At 46.5% G+C, this 14781-nt stretch overlaps 2 protein-coding genes across 5 annotated transcripts in view; one reads left to right on the top strand and one right to left on the bottom strand.

The window, feature by feature from the left end:
• Positions 1–7851, top strand: part of MAP2K1 (mitogen-activated protein kinase kinase 1) — a 102018-nt gene extending 94167 nt beyond the window's left edge. For both annotated transcript variants that reach the window (XM_055278073.2, XM_063638948.1), the window contains 5 exons: positions 1021–1222; positions 3543–3607; positions 5515–5576; positions 6016–6061; positions 6812–7851. In XM_055278073.2, the coding sequence (XP_055134048.1) occupies positions 1021–1222; positions 3543–3607; positions 5515–5576; positions 6016–6061; positions 6812–6925 (489 nt within the window). In that variant the 3' untranslated portion in view covers positions 6926–7851. The remainder of the gene's footprint in view (positions 1–1020; positions 1223–3542; positions 3608–5514; positions 5577–6015; positions 6062–6811) is intronic.
• SNAPC5 (small nuclear RNA activating complex polypeptide 5) lies at positions 6046–14243 on the bottom strand. 3 transcript variants are annotated; one of them, XM_055278090.2, is made up of 4 exons: positions 13925–14086; positions 11625–11714; positions 10702–10839; positions 6046–7027 (listed from the first exon to the last, which is right to left on the bottom strand). In XM_055278090.2, exons 1-3 carry the CDS (start codon positions 14012–14014, stop codon positions 10723–10725), a joined length of 297 nt encoding a protein of 98 aa, XP_055134065.1. In that variant the 5' UTR covers positions 14015–14086; the 3' UTR covers positions 6046–7027; positions 10702–10722. The 3 variants fall into 3 exon arrangements, with proteins under 3 accessions (XP_055134065.1, XP_055134064.1, XP_055134067.1); XM_055278089.2 differs by having other exon boundaries at positions 6046–10839; positions 13925–14243; XM_055278092.2 differs by lacking the exons at positions 6046–7027; positions 11625–11714 and having other exon boundaries at positions 10104–10839; positions 13925–14098.
• Positions 14244–14781: the final 538 nt, after the last annotated feature.

Raw genomic sequence — 14781 nt, 5'->3', positions numbered from 1 at the left:
GTCTCGATCTCCTGACCTCGTGATCCACCCACCTCGGCCTCCCAAAGTGCTGGGGTTACAGGCGTGAGCCACTGCACCTGGCCATACATTTTCATTTGATTTGATCTTCTTAGTAATCCTAAATAGAGTTTTCTTATGTCATTGTTACTGTCATTTTCATCAGCAGTAGCCACCCCCCGCCTTTTTGTTTTTTCCGACATGGAGTTTTCGCTCTTCTTGCCCAGGCTGGAGTGCAGTGGCGCGATCTCGGCTCGCTGCAACCTCTGCCTCCCGGGTTCAAGCAATTCTCCTGCCTCAGCCTCCCAAGTAGCTGGGATTACAGGCATGCACCACCATGTCCAGCTAATTTTTGTATTTTTAGTAGAGATGGGGTTTCGCTATGTTGGCCAGCTGGTCTCGAACTCCTGATCTCATGTGATCCGCCTGCCTCGGCCTCCCAAAGTGCTGTGATTATAGGTGTAAGCCACTGCGTCCCGGCCCAGCAGCAGCCCCATTTTATAGATGAGGCTGATATTCAGGATCCTTTAGCTTGTAAGTCCCAGAATTGGGATTTAAGTCTCAGGCCCACTGACCCCAGATCTTTTGTTCTATGTATCCACGGCACCACCTCATTCCCAACTCGCATTCCATAAGCTTCACGTTTCAGATTCAGTGACAAGATGAGCCTCTCATGCTGGGCTTCGGACAGGCTGCCCTGCGCATGCAAGACTGTGGCCAAGCTGGGTAAAGCCGGAACCACAGGCTGTAGTGGCAGCCAGGGCCCAGCCGATTACATGTGGTCTGTCAATTTAGGCCAGATTATAGGAGAAATAGAGCAGGGATGAGGGGTAAAAGCCAAAGAAGCCAGCTAGGATTTGGTAAACACAATGTTGGGAGTAGGCCGGAGGCCAAATTCAAGAGGTTAGTGGAGCTCTTGAAATAGGATATGCACTATTGAGAAGGGACAGAAGAGAAAATGCATTAGCAGACCCAGGAGTCCAAGTTAGGTTAGGTGGTTATAACTGTCTGTCTCTCCTGCAGCCAGAAAGACTCCAGGGGACTCATTACTCTGTGCAGTCAGACATCTGGAGCATGGGACTCTCTCTGGTAGAGATGGCGGTTGGGAGGTATCCCATCCCTCCTCCAGATGCCAAGGAGCTGGAGCTGATGTTTGGGTGCCAGGTGGAGGGAGATGCGGCTGAGACCCCACCCAGGCCAAGGACCCCCGGGAGGCCCCTTAGCTGTGAGTAGCCTGGTGTGTCCCCATCTTGGACTGTCAGAGGGGAGGGTCCCTTACTTTCAGGGGTTTCTGGAGGGCTGATTCTCTGTACATTCTGCCAAGACTGATTGTCTGTCCCTGGATGCCAGGCTAGGGCCAGGGGGAAGCAGCAAGGGTCTCCGGGTGGGTGTTGTTACTACCAACAACTTCTTACATTTGTTGAGTTCGTACTATGTTCTAGGTACTGCACTTAGGACTTTGTATACATTATCTAACCTTTTGTGTTTGTTTATTTTTATTATTAAGGGTCTTGCTGTGTCCCAGTGCAGTGGCTAGTCACAGTCTTCAACTCCTGGGCTCAAGCAGTCTTCCTCCCTCAGCCTCCAGAGTAGCTGGGACTACAGGCTATAATTTATTTGGGGGGGTTGGGAGGGAAGGGGCTGGCTCTGTCACCCAGACTGGAGTGCAATGGCATGATCACAGCTCACTGCAGCCTCAACCTCCCAGGCCCAAGTGATCTTCCCACCTCAGCCTCCTGAGTAGCTGGGACCACAGTCACGTGCCACCATGCTCAGCTAGGTTGTTTTTTATTTTGTAGAGACATAGTCTCCTTATGTTGCTCAGGTTAGTCTTGAACTTTTGGGCTCAAGCAGTCCTCCCGCCTCAGCCTCCCAAAGTGCTGAGATTACAGGCATGATCCACCATGACTGGCTTCTAATTTGTGGGGTTTTTTTGTTTTGTTTTGTTTTTGATACTGGGTCTTGCTCTGTCACCCAGGATGGAGTACAGTGGCGCCATCATGGCTTACTGCAGCCTTGACCTGTTGGGCTCAAGTGATCCTCCTGCCTCAGCCTCCTGAGTAGCTGAGACCACAGGCATGCGACACCATGCCTGGCTAATTTTTTAATTTTTTTGGGTAGATGAGGTCTCGCTACGTTGACTAGGCTGGTGTGGAACTCCTGGGCTCAAGTGATCCTCCTGCCTTGGCCTCCCAAAGTGGTGGGATTATAGGCGTGAGCCGCTGCATTCTAATTTTTTTTTTTTTTTTTTTTTTTTTTTTTTTTTTTTTTGAGATGGAGTCTCACTCTGTCACCCAGGCTGGAGTGCAGTGGCGCGATCTCGGCTCACTGCAAGCTCCGCCTCCTGGGTTCACGCCATTCTCCTGCCTCAGCCTCCTGAGTAGCTGGGACTACAGGTGCCCGCCACCATGCCCAGCTAATTTTTTGTATTTTTTAGTAGAGATGGGGTTTCACCGTGGTCTCGATCCCCTGACCTCGTGATCCACCCGCCTCGGCCTCCCAAAGTGCTGGGATTACAAGCGTGAGCCACCCCACCCGGCCCGCATTCTAATTTTTTAATCATGACTTTTGGTAGATTTATTTTTTATTGAGATAGAATTGACATAAGACAAAATTCACATTTTAAAGTATGTAGTTCATTGGTTTTTAGTATATTGTTCCATGTTGTGTAGCCATCACCACTGTCTCATTCTGGAACATTTTCATTATCCCAGCAAGAAACCCCATCCCCCACTCCCCCCTGCCTGATCCACTGACAACCACTGATCTACTTTCTGTGTCCACGGATTTGCCTAGCATTATATAATTTTCATAGCATTTCATTTGTGATCACGATTATAATTCCATTTTAAAGATGAGGAAACTGAGGCACAGTGCACTTGGAAGGCCACATAGGCTTGTAAGTGGCCAAGTCTGACTCCCAAGATGATAGACACTGTGCAGTACCACCTGCCTCTCTGAATGTGAATACTGGGAAGTAAACCTGGTACTCAGGGAATAGCCTGACCTAGTCAACTGTTTTTTATGTAGCTCCTGTCTGGCCAGGGATACCTGCCCTATACCTCCATGAGGTCCGCATGAGAGAGAGCTTGTATAAAGGGGAAAGCAGAGGGGGCTAGAGGTAGCTGACGGCAGGTCATTGGAGGGGCTGGTGGCTGTGGCCTGGTGACTCTAGGAGACAAAAGGAAGAAACGCAACTTCATGGAGAATTAAAACTAAGTCCTTTAGTTATTTAGTTGCTATCTCATTTGTGTGCCTCTCTCAATAGAAGGAAGGGGGAAAGGACAGACATAATTATTATGTCTCTGCTTTACAAAACTCAGAACTTTGACTTGCCAAAGGTTACGAACTTAAGATGTGGCAGAGCCCAGACTTGTACCCTGGCCTTTGCTGGTCCCCTCTGTGTTCAAGCCTTATCTGTGGCTGTTTAATGTTTATTGTCCATGACCCTGTTCTGGTCCCAGGGATCCATGCCCAACCCCTTGCCTCATATTAACAAGTAATCTGTTTCTGAGAAGTATTTTTTCTTTTTGTAAAATTTGTAGCATATGGAATGGACAGCCGACCTCCCATGGCAATTTTTGAGTTGTTGGATTACATAGTCAACGAGGTAAGTACTGCCTGGTTTCCTTCACCTTGGAATTTACTTGCTCATCTTAAGAAAACACCCAGGTGGCTGGGCGCAGTGGCTCATGCCTGTAATCCCAGCAGTTTGGGAGGCTGAGGCGGGTGGATCACACGAGGTGAGGAGTTTGAGACCAGCCTGGCCAACAAGACAAAACCCCATCTCTACTAAAAATACAAAAATTAGCTGGGCATGGTGGTGCACGTCTGTAGTCCCAGCTACTCGGGAGGCTGAGGCATGAGAATTGCTTGAACCTAGGAGGCGGAGGTTGACTCTGAAAAAAAAAAAACAAAACAAAACAACATCCCTGTCACAGGTTCAGTCTACTAGGGAGTTTAATTTACCTCTCTTTACTATATGCACAGCTTTATACTAAGCACCATGGGTGTAGAAAAGCAGTTTCAGGATTAGATCGTCGCTGCTTAAGGATTTGAGGGAGGCAGAGCATGTTGCATTTGTAGGAGTCAGAAAAAAAGCCACCCATCCTCTACTGCTGGGGACCTAGGCTAGATGGTTCTGGGTGGTAGTCATATTAAGGGAAGGGATATCTGAGGTTAGATACGCCATTGCCAGTCTCCTAGCGTGCATTGCTTTCTTCCAAATTTTCACATTAATTTCCCATGCAATTCTCCCAAGCATTGCTGAGGTAGGCCAAATTGGTTCCTTTTCAAACAGGTGAGGAAATTGAGCCTCCGAGATGAAAAGTAGCCCAGGTCCTTCCCACCCAGTGCTCTTTCTTCTTTGCCACCTCCTACCTCCCATTCTTACCTCCTAGGAGGCTTGGCTGCATGGCAGTTGTCCTACTGCAGCCTCTGCTGGCACACAGCCCTTCTGCTGCCTAGCTCTTTCCTGTTCAGAGGGAATGGATGCTGCCTCTGGAGGCCAAGCTGCTGGTCTCCTCTCTCCCTTGAATGGTCCCTTGATTCCCTCAGCAGCAGGGACAGTCTGCAGAGTGGGGCTTGCTCTGGGTCACTGTTCTAAGAGCCGAGTTCTAGTCCTCACCTCAGATCAGACTGACATGGCCCTCAGAGGAAGAGCACTAGGTTGGGCTTTGTGGTGGGGATCAGTGTCTCATTTTTAATCTCAAATTAAAAATGAGATTTTGGGCTGTACATCAGTGACATCATGGACATTATGTCTGTGGGTCAGCATGGGTACACACAGCTCCCAGCCCAGGTACATAAGTGGGCCCACATTTCCTGGACTGCATGGAACGCCATGAGCCCAGTGCTCCAGGGCCTTGTACTGTATAGTACTGCATGATCACCATGGGAAAATCTGAAAACAGCCCCATTCCTGGAGTGTACAGGTAACATTCTTCCAGATCCAGCCCTCTGTCAGTTAATGTTTTATTAACTTTTCACTGCCTCTCTAGGGCTCAGAAAAGGGATTTTTAAAAACTGGTTTGCTTCTGCAGGTGCTGTCAGACCTGGGCTATGCCTGGTGGTTTGCACGTGTCCCTAGCTGTTGCTGCCAGTAAATTGCTGGTTATGTTTCCATGCCGCACCCCAAGATTTACCATTGTAGAGTGTCAGAGCTTGAAAGGGTCCCTGAGATCATTAGGCCCAACCTCTTCATGTCATAGAAGAGTAAACTGAGGCTCAGAGAGGAATAGTGATTAGTTCAAAATCACCAGACAAGTGAGTGGACTTGACTTTGTCCCAATTCTAAATGTGCTATTTGAGATCAGTGGTTCCAACATGGTTACCCAACAGGCAGCACTGGCCTTCTACCTGTGCCTTTCCTTGACTAGATGAGAGTAGCACTGCCTTTGGACTGCAGAGAAGACTTTAAAAAAAAGTAGCACTGGCTGGTGGGAGGGGTGGGATGGGGAGAAGAGATGGCTGGAGCAAGGAGCCAGGCATTTTTCTTATCTCAACATGTGTTTGCAGCCTCCTCCAAAACTGCCCAGTGGGGTGTTCAGTCTGGAATTTCAAGATTTTGTGAATAAATGGTAAGTTGGCTCCTTGTTCTCTGGAAGGGTACTCTGGATTTGTCAGGCTCCCCACCCCATTTCTGGAAGCACCAGCATTGCTTATGCAGGCACAGCTTTGCCCTTTCCCCTGCCCTCTGATGATTCTCGGCTGCTGCCATAAGCCCTTTTTTAGAGTGCCAAGACTTATGTGACATGTCTAACTACATCATGGATGTAGTAGCTGCTCCTTTTGGTACTTGCTGTCCAGAGATTGACACGTTGCTTTTTGACCTTAGTTTAACTCAGCAAGAATGTAATAACTTACTGTGGGCATGATATTGTGCTTAAAACAGGAGGATGAATCAAGCCCAAGCAATCCTTAGCCTCTAGTGTGCAGAGAAGACAGGCATGCAAACATGTTATTTGAGCTAGGACCAGCGCCAGGCAATAGCTCTCACCTTGTCTTTCTTCCTTTAAGCTTAATAAAAAACCCCGCAGAGAGAGCAGATTTGAAGCAACTCATGGTGAGTCTGTTTATTCCAGATTCTTATAGTACCTGTTTATTGATTTGTTGTTGTTCTCTGTCAGTCATCTGTGCAGTACTTCCAGAGCCCATTCATTCCCTGCCCACTGTGGTCCAGCTGAGCCTGGGGCTGCAGAATACCAAACACCAGTCTCCTTTGCTCTCCCATCAGTTTAAGGGAAAGCTGGGGTGACCCCCGCAGCCTGAGTAAGCATATGCCAGAGAAAAGGTCTGAGGGGGCCACAGGAAAGAAAAGGCCAGCCCACCCCCTTCATGGGGATGGGGCCTTTCCCTAATACTGACTGCCTCACCTTACATTCAGCCTCCTTCCAGAGTCACTCTCCACCTGCTGTCTCGTTTGGTGGCAGTGGGAATAGCTAAGTAATACTGTAGATATCTGGACAGCCACAGACAGTGTATTTAGTATAATATGCACTAAGTCCATCATTTTCTTTGTCCCTTGTAACAAGCCTGTGAGGCATTTAAGGCAGAGTTACTGTCTCCATACTGCAAGAGTAGACTCCAAGAGGTGACTTGCCCAAGGCCTCACAGCTGCTGTGAATGGTGGAGCGGGTCTTTGGGCCTGCAGCTGGCCCCACTGTTGCTCAGGGGCAGGTGCCAGGTGCCAGGTGCTCTTTCCAAGTGCAGCACAAGCTCTAGACCTGAAACTCTTGGATTTTCCTTCCTGGTGGGTTTTGTTTTGTTTTTTGTTTCTTTTTAACACCACGTTCTCTCATTTCCTTACATGCAGGTTCATGCTTTTATCAAGAGATCTGATGCTGAGGAAGTGGATTTTGCAGGTTGGCTCTGCTCCACCATCGGCCTTAACCAGCCCAGCACACCAACCCATGCTGCTGGCGTCTAAGTGTTCAGGAAGCAGCAAAGAGCAAGTCCCCTGCCCAGTGGTTTGCCATGTCTCTTTTGGGCCTCCTTCCCATGCCTGTCTCTGTTCAGATGTGCATTTCACCTGTGACAAAGGATGAAGAACACAGCATGTGCCAAGATTCTACTCTTGTCATTTTTAATATTACTGTCTTTATTCTTATTACTATTATTGTTCCCCTAAGTGGATTGGCTTTGTGCTTGGGGCTATTTATGTGTATGCTGATGATCAAAACCTGTGCCAGGCTGAATTACAGTGAAATTTTGGTGAATGTGGGTAGTCATTCTTACAATTGCACTGCTGTTCCTGCTCCATGACTGGCTGTCTGCCTGTATTTTCGGGATTCTTTGACATTTGGTGGTACTTTATTCTTGCTGGGCATACTTTCTCTCTAGGAGGGAGCCTTGTGAGATCCTTCACAGGCAGTGCATGTGAAGCATGCTTTGCTGCTATGAAAATGAGCATCAGAGAGTGTACATCATGTTAGTTTATTATTATTATTTGCTTTTCATGTAGAATTCAGCAGTTGACATCCAAATCTAGCCAGAGCCCTTCACTGCCATGATAGCTGGGGCTTCACCAGTCTGTCTACTGTGGTGATCTGTAGACTTCTGGTTGTATTTCTATATTTATTTTCAATATACTGTGTGGGATACTTAGTGGTATGTCTCTAAGTTTTGATTAATGTTTCTTAAATGGTGGAATTACTTTGAATGTCACAAATTGATCAAGGCATTAAAATGTCCGATTTCTCTTTCCCCATATCCAAGTACCAATGCTGTTGTAAACAACGTGTATAGTGCCTAAAATTGTATGAAAATCCTTTTAACCATTTTAACCTAGATGTTTAACAAATCTAATCTCTTATTCTAATAAATATACTATGAAATAAAAAAGGATGAAAGCTACTTTTGCTTTTGTGGTAAGCTTTTCAATTTCTTTAGTACACAAGATATACTGGTTTAGCCAAGCATCATTGGTGAGGGGGAAAGGTGAAGATGAGGAGGAGGCTAGAAGGCAGAAACACCACACCAAGTTCAGTGCTTTGGACTAATGGGGCTTCCTGTAATTTCAATCTCTGGACTCAGTCCAACTCTTCTCACCCAACACCCTTATCTGTTACTCTTCCAACCACCTTCCTTGTGGGACCTGTGAGTAGATCCTGTACATTCGTTTGATCTCTTTATACAAGGGAAAAGCAGCTGATGGGGGACTGGGAGCAAATCTGACAAAAATCACAAAACATTTCTTATCTCACAGAACATTTTTCATTTTCCATATACCAATAGTTGAGCTGAAGGCCTGCCTGCACTTTCAGGCTGTCATGCTCATAGGAGGGCCTTGCTGGCGACCAGCTTGCCTACCTGGTGTGGGAGCTTTCTGCACAACATAGGACAGTCTGTCTCCTTTGCGACATTAAGCAATGGTTTCCCTTCTTTCACCACTTACACTTAACCACACCTTCCTGGAAAGGAGGAATGTGCCTGGCGCTGGCTTTGTCATGCCTGTGAGGTGGCAGTGATGTCATGAAGCCATTGGGAACTTTTAGGTACATTTGAGGCTGCCTGGTCAATACCTCTCCGTTCATTGTTTTCTTTGAAAGGGCAGGTTATAGAAACTAAAGCCAACATATATATTTATAAATAGAAGGCCCATTCCTTTTTAGATTAAAAACAAAACTTGGGTAAATAATCTTCTAAGTAGGTAGTCCAATCTAGAGGTACCAGAGCTTGGGATATTGCCAGGATTTAAAAAAAAATGATCAGTGTTGTATATACTGCTGCCTAAGCTAGTCAGTTTTTTCTCTCACTGTGAGGTATAGCTTTTCTAAGTCAACAGTTTAACTTACACATTTTCAACATATAAACGTTCAGGCTGGGTTTTAACATTTACACCGTTTCCTTTACAAATGACAGGATACCACCACTACTGAGAATGTTTCATTAAAATGAGAATACTACATCCTTAGGAGAAATGTTATAACCTGGTATCTAAAACCTAGATCTGACCACTTTCATGCTCAGTGTCTTTTGAGGGGTGTTTAGATTTTTTTTTTTTAATTTTTGGCCAAGAATTACGATCCCCGCGTGAATCTTGCAGTGTTTTGAGTTCCCAATGCCAGATTCTTACTGAGATACCAATGATAGTTGGATTTTTAAATGATCTCATTAGCACCTCATAGCAGCCTGTGAAACTGCTAGAGCAGATGTGAGTATCTTCACCTTACAGATGGGAAAGTGAGTTGCAAAGAGGTGAGAGGACAAGTGACCAGTTAGTCGTAGAGCTGGAATTCATAGTCAACTTTTCCAGCTTTTAAAACCCATGCTCATATTTTAAATTAGAACCCCAACATTTATGTACCTTGATGCTTTTTGTTCCCAAACTGTCTTCCCGTTGTGTGTTCTAAGGAACATGCTCATTTTAAACTTCTGGCTGTTTCCTCTAAGAGCAGCTCAAAATAACTTCAGTGAAATGTGGATTAACAAAAAAGTATTCTTTGTTTTCTTTGGGAACTGTTACGTAAGTTCTGCTTGACATGATTCTTTGTGTTTTGTTTGGCTTTTACTGTTGCTTGGGCAGGGGAAATTAATTTTATAAAATTAAGCAACTACTTATTTCATGATATAGTAGTCAGTGGAAAAGGGACAGTATGCAGAAATGAACCTCAACTTCAGATACTAAGTAACAACTCTTACTCTGTAACTGTCATCTGTTAACAAAAATCCAGTCTTCCAGCCTGGTGTAGTGGCTCACGTGTGTAATCCCAGCACTTTGGGAGGTCGAGGTGGGCGGAAAACCTGAGGTTGGGAATTCGAGAGCAGCCTGACCAACATGGAGAAATCCCATCTCTACTAAAAATACAAAATTAGCCAGGCGTGGTGGTGCATGCCTGTAATCCTAGCTACTCTGGAGGCTGAGGCAGGAGAATCACTTGAACCCGAGAGGCGGAGGTTGCAGTGAGCTGAGATCGCGCCATTGCACTCCAGCCTGGGCAATAAAACTCCATCTCAAAACAAAACAACAAAAAATCCAGTCTTCCAACATTGGCACATCTCTCTTAAGGGCCAGAAATGGATTTCAAACCATCCTGTTGTATCTTTTTCCTCAGAGAAGGAACTGCTGCTTCTCTCTGTCGCTATCTAGAAACCAGCAGGCTCCATGATGGCTATTTATAATTTATTTATAAAAACATTTTACCAGTGAGTGATGTCTCAAGTGAGAGGTGATAACAGCTACACAAAGCAGTTTATAGCATGCAATATTTCAGTGCCTCTGAGAGGCAGCAACAGCTTGTGCTCTCAGATGGCCCTCAGTCCTTCCCCTTGTCATCTTTCTGTCCTAGACTGTGTCCTAACTTCTCACAAGGGTTCAGCGGCATGTAAACAGCCTTTAATTGATTTTCTTCAAAGAGGCATTATTGACTGGAAAGACTGGCTTGTATTTAAATTCTGCTCTTTTTGCAAATGCCAGACTTTCTCAGCAGTATTTCAGAGGAAATTTTGTTTTGAACAGTTAACCGAATCTGACCAGATTACAGACAGCACCACCCATATTGCTCAATGCTAAGACACAGCATCTTTGATTTTCTGTATGTCATAACATTCTGAAGCTTGAGTTACTGATGTAGCCATTTTTGCAACTACACATCCTCCTTATAGTTCTTGCTTTCCTTTCAAGCACATCACAGGGCCCAGGGCAAGATGATTTCCTTGAGGAGAAGTAGCCTGAGACTTAGAAATGCAATTTGTATAACTGACCAGCCTGGCTTTCCCCCTCCTTTAGGAATCTGATTCTTCTTCCTCTTCCTCCTCCTCCTCTTCCATCACATGACTCTTTGTGCTCAGCTCCAGGGTCGTTTGGTTGATTGATGCTTCATTGTCTACATGCACCAACATCTGTATTGGCCAAGGGCATCACAGATTAGTAGGAAAGATGCTGGCCTCAAAACAGCAAATTCTTAAAAAATGATATAAAATCAGATCTCAATTGCATATCTATCCCCAGTACTTATGACTAAGAGGTATGGCCACTTTCCTTTTATACCCCCACCTCCATTACCAAAATGGGGCAAAAGCAAATGCCCCAGATTCACTAGAATGTTACCTCATTTACAAACATTATTACAGAAAGCTCCGTAAGATTTGTGCCAACTTACATGTGCTGCTGTATCATGGTTTTAAATGTCTTAACACACAAAATCTGGGAGAATTGCTCAAATATTGTGTACTTAGAAACAAGATTTTGCTGACTAACTTGAGGGCATTTGGTAAGAGATGAGTATGATGGGGACTGGAACTCATCTTTTAGCACTGTGCTTTGTACTTGAAGCCACACTCTTGAATCCCAAGGTTACTTATTCACAAAAAAGCAAGAGTTTTGACATCGTCCTACAAAAATCCCCACTCTTCCCCGGGTTCATCTGAGTAACTAGACAGAATGGATGACGAGGAGGATGGAAGTAAAACATTAGTAACTACTTAATAAATTAGTGTATAACCAGCTGGTAGGAAGGTGGTTAATGGAGAGTTGCCACCTTATTAAACCAGAAAATTGTTATCAGCACTTCTCGGAGGCCTTTGGGCTAGGTAATGTGATTTACAACAGTTCTTCACCACCCAAGCAGCATGGGAGCAGAGCAGACTTTGCATTCTCTCCTAGGCCTGCACTTGATTAAGCTTACATCATGTGACTGTTCAGGTACAGTGTGAGAAGACAGCATCTCATCCCCTCTTCTAGAACTGATCATTGATTGGAGGGCTAATTCTTCAACCTAGAAAAGAAGAGTTGAGGACACTTTTCCTTACTATTTCACTGGACTACTGATGTGGGTAAACTGCTGGGCACACTATGAAAGGTTTGCATCAAGAGAGGGAATGAAAACTATCTCTGTGTTGCTCCAGAGGGAAAGTTGGGGTGGTAGGCTCTTAGGTTTTCTCTCTTTTAAGGAGATGAGTAAAGAAAGACTCTAGCCCTTTTCCCCTGGGCTGAACAGGTGTTCTGGCTGAGTCATGGCTTCCACTTCCACAGACCTAGCAACTCAAAGTACAAGTGTGTCATTAAAACAGCCAGGTGTCATCTGATTCCTGAGAGAGAGAGAGATTCCCTGAGGCTGTTAGTAATGAGAAGGTGAAGGAAAGAATAGAAAACAGAGGTGTTTGCTGAAGCATAAGGAAATCTGGGCTTTGGAGGCGGTCATCAATACACTCATTAAGTACTTGTAAGGGTACTGTGGCAATACAGAAACACAAATAAGTGGAGGGCATTATGACTTCCTTAAGGAGGCTGGGCGCGGTGGCTCAAGCCTGGAATCCCAGCGCTTTGGGAGGCCGAGGCGGGCGGATAAAGAGGTCAGGAGATCGAGAACATCCTGGCTAACACTGTGAAACCCCGTCTCTACTAAAAGTATAACTTCCCTAAGGAAAAATGCTTATGATTTTGATATGTCACAGGTGTACAATATTTTTCATTTTACAAAGGGCTTTGGTAATCCTCATCTCATATGGACTTAAAAGTTTCTGAAAAAGGGCCGAGCCCAGTGGCTCATGCCTGTAATCCCAGCACTTAGGGAGGTAGAGGCAGGTGGATCACCTGAGGTCAGGAGTTCGAGAACACCCTGGCCAACATAGTGAAACCCCGTCTCTACTAAATACAAAAAATTAACCCAGCGTGGTGGTGCATGCCTGTGATCCCAGCTACTTGGGAGGCTGAGACAGGAGAATCCCTTGAACCTGGGAGGCGGAGGTTGCAGTGAGCCAAGATTGCGTCATTGCACTCTAGCCTGAGCAACAAGAGCGAAACTCTGTCTCAAAAGATTCTGAAAAGGACGCTGAGCAGGGATTAGCATAATAACCTCCCTGGGACTTTTTTTTTTTTTTTTTTAAAGGCAGGGTCTCCCCATATAGTTGCATGCTGGAGTGCAGTGGCACAATCTGGGCTCTCTGCAGCTTTGACCTCCTGGGCTTTGGCCATCCTCCCACCTCAGTTTCCCACGTAGCTGGACTACAGGCACGCACCACCATGCTCAGCTAATTTTAATTTTTTTTGTGAGGCCGGCTGCGATGGCTCACGCCCGTAATCTCAGCACTTTGGAAGGCCGAGGCGGGCTGATCGCTTGAGCTCAGGAGTTCGAAACCAGCCTGGGCAACATGGCGAAACCCCGTCTCTACTAAAAATACAAAAATTAGCCGGGCGTGGTGGTGCACGCCTGTAATCCCAGCTACTTGGGAAGGTGAAGCACGAGAATCGCTTGAACCCAGAAGGCGGAGGTTGCAGTGAGCCGAGATCGTGTCACTGCACTCCAGCCTGGGAGATACAGTGAGGCCCTGTCTCAATTTTTTGTAGAGACGAGGTCTCACTATATTGCCCGGGCTGAGGGACTGCATTATGCACAGGTTTGGGAAGTGGCCCACGTGGGCCTCAATCCCGACTCCTCCTCAAGGCCATGGAGTCAGTAACAAGAGCCACCGGAGGCTCCAGACGTTAGGACAAGTCTCTTCTCCCAGGGCCTCAGTTTCTTCCTTGGTAGCATGGGAGGATCTAGGAGTTCCTTCTGGCTTGGCAAAACTAGAGCATTTCAAGCGCCAAGACAAACTAGAAAACAGCAGCTCAGGAGGAAGGGGTTGGTGGCCAGAGGGGTCTAGGCGAGCCTTCGGGAGGGAGCACTTCCTCAGCGTGCTGTCTGAGGGCCATCAACATTTACAGGAAGAAGCAGGTAGGACTGCACTTGCCAAACACAGATCCCTGGGCCTCACCCTACACTTGCGAGGTCAAGATTCTGAGAGATAGGGCCTAAGAAGCGCACAGCAAACTCCCCAGGTGATTCAGATACCTGTTTGTTTGTAAACCTGTAAATTGGCGCCACCATAGCTAGTGAGTAGCGGAGAACTGGCCGCAGCAGGTGGTCACCGCTAAGGCCCAGGTTTAGGGGAAATGGTCGCTCGGGAGGAATGGAGGAGGGGCAGAAGAGGTCCGCGGGGTCACCTTGAGGCGGTTCAGCTGGTCGTGCAGGGCTGCCTTCAACCGCAGCAGCGTCTCCTCCTCCTTGCGCAGTTCCTGAAGCCGGCTCAGCATGTTGCCCGGTCACATAGACAACGTCTGCGCTGCTGTCGGCCCGGCACTCGGTGATGACGCCATCGCCGCCGACTCCCGGAAACCGAGCGGGGAGGCGGGGCTGCCCGACACATTGGGGAAAGGCGAGAGGTGCGCCCCCTTCCGGCGCCCGCCGCAGCCTGGCCACTCCGCGGGGGGACGAGCTGCAGGAAGGGGTACAGCCTGTGTCAAAACACCTTGATTCATGAGTAATGATCAGGATTTCGAAATTAGATCCATGGAGCTGTAAAGAACCTTTAGAAATCTTGGGTTTGGCTATCCTTTAATCCGATAGGCCATTTCCGCACCAAGTGGTCAAACACCGTTTCAAATGACCGGGTGAACAGCACTTCCAATGTGGTGTTCCAGCAAGTGGCTATCTTTAACCCCACAAAAACCTGCAGATGTATTTGAAGGCAGGCACCAAATCAATAGCACATGAACTCTACTGTTAAGAGGCTCTGCAGGGTAGGACTCACAGTGGACTTTAAAGGGGTAAGGCTGCACAAAAGAGAACTGAAGAGCATGAAAATAAAGCTGTGCTAAGAAATGACATGCTTAAGAACTGAGATTTCTTAGCCCTGGAAATGGGGAGGGTAACAGATCACCTTGGCTGTGAACTGAGACTGTCTTGACAGTTTGAGACTGTCAGAGAGAAGCTGATAGTTCAACAATCCAGTTGCAAAACAAGACTTTGACACAGGAAAATAAGTTAATTCTAGGGTTGTATTTGCAGTTTAGCTTTATGG

The sequence above is a fragment of the Symphalangus syndactylus genome, chromosome 5, assembly GCF_028878055.3.
Source record: "Symphalangus syndactylus isolate Jambi chromosome 5, NHGRI_mSymSyn1-v2.1_pri, whole genome shotgun sequence".
In the NCBI taxonomy this organism is placed as follows: Eukaryota; Metazoa; Chordata; class Mammalia; order Primates; family Hylobatidae; genus Symphalangus; species Symphalangus syndactylus.
Note: the sequence above shows the minus strand (reverse complement) of the source record. Positions and strands in the feature narration are given on the sequence as shown.

Excerpts from the sequence above, each read along its gene's own strand:
- SNAPC5 (XM_055278089.2), bottom strand. The coding sequence starts at position 14,014 with ATGCTGAGCCGGCTTCAGGAACTGCGCAAGGAGGAGGAGACGCTGCTG. Across the intron at positions 11,715-13,924 it reads ACCAGCTGAACCGCCTCAAG|GTTGAAGAATTAGCCCTCCA; the intron begins GTGACCCCGCGG and ends CTTCTTTTCTAG. Across the intron at positions 10,840-11,624 it reads TACCTGAACAGTCACATGAT|ATGTTGGTGCATGTAGACAA; the intron begins GTAAGCTTAATC and ends TGGCCAATACAG.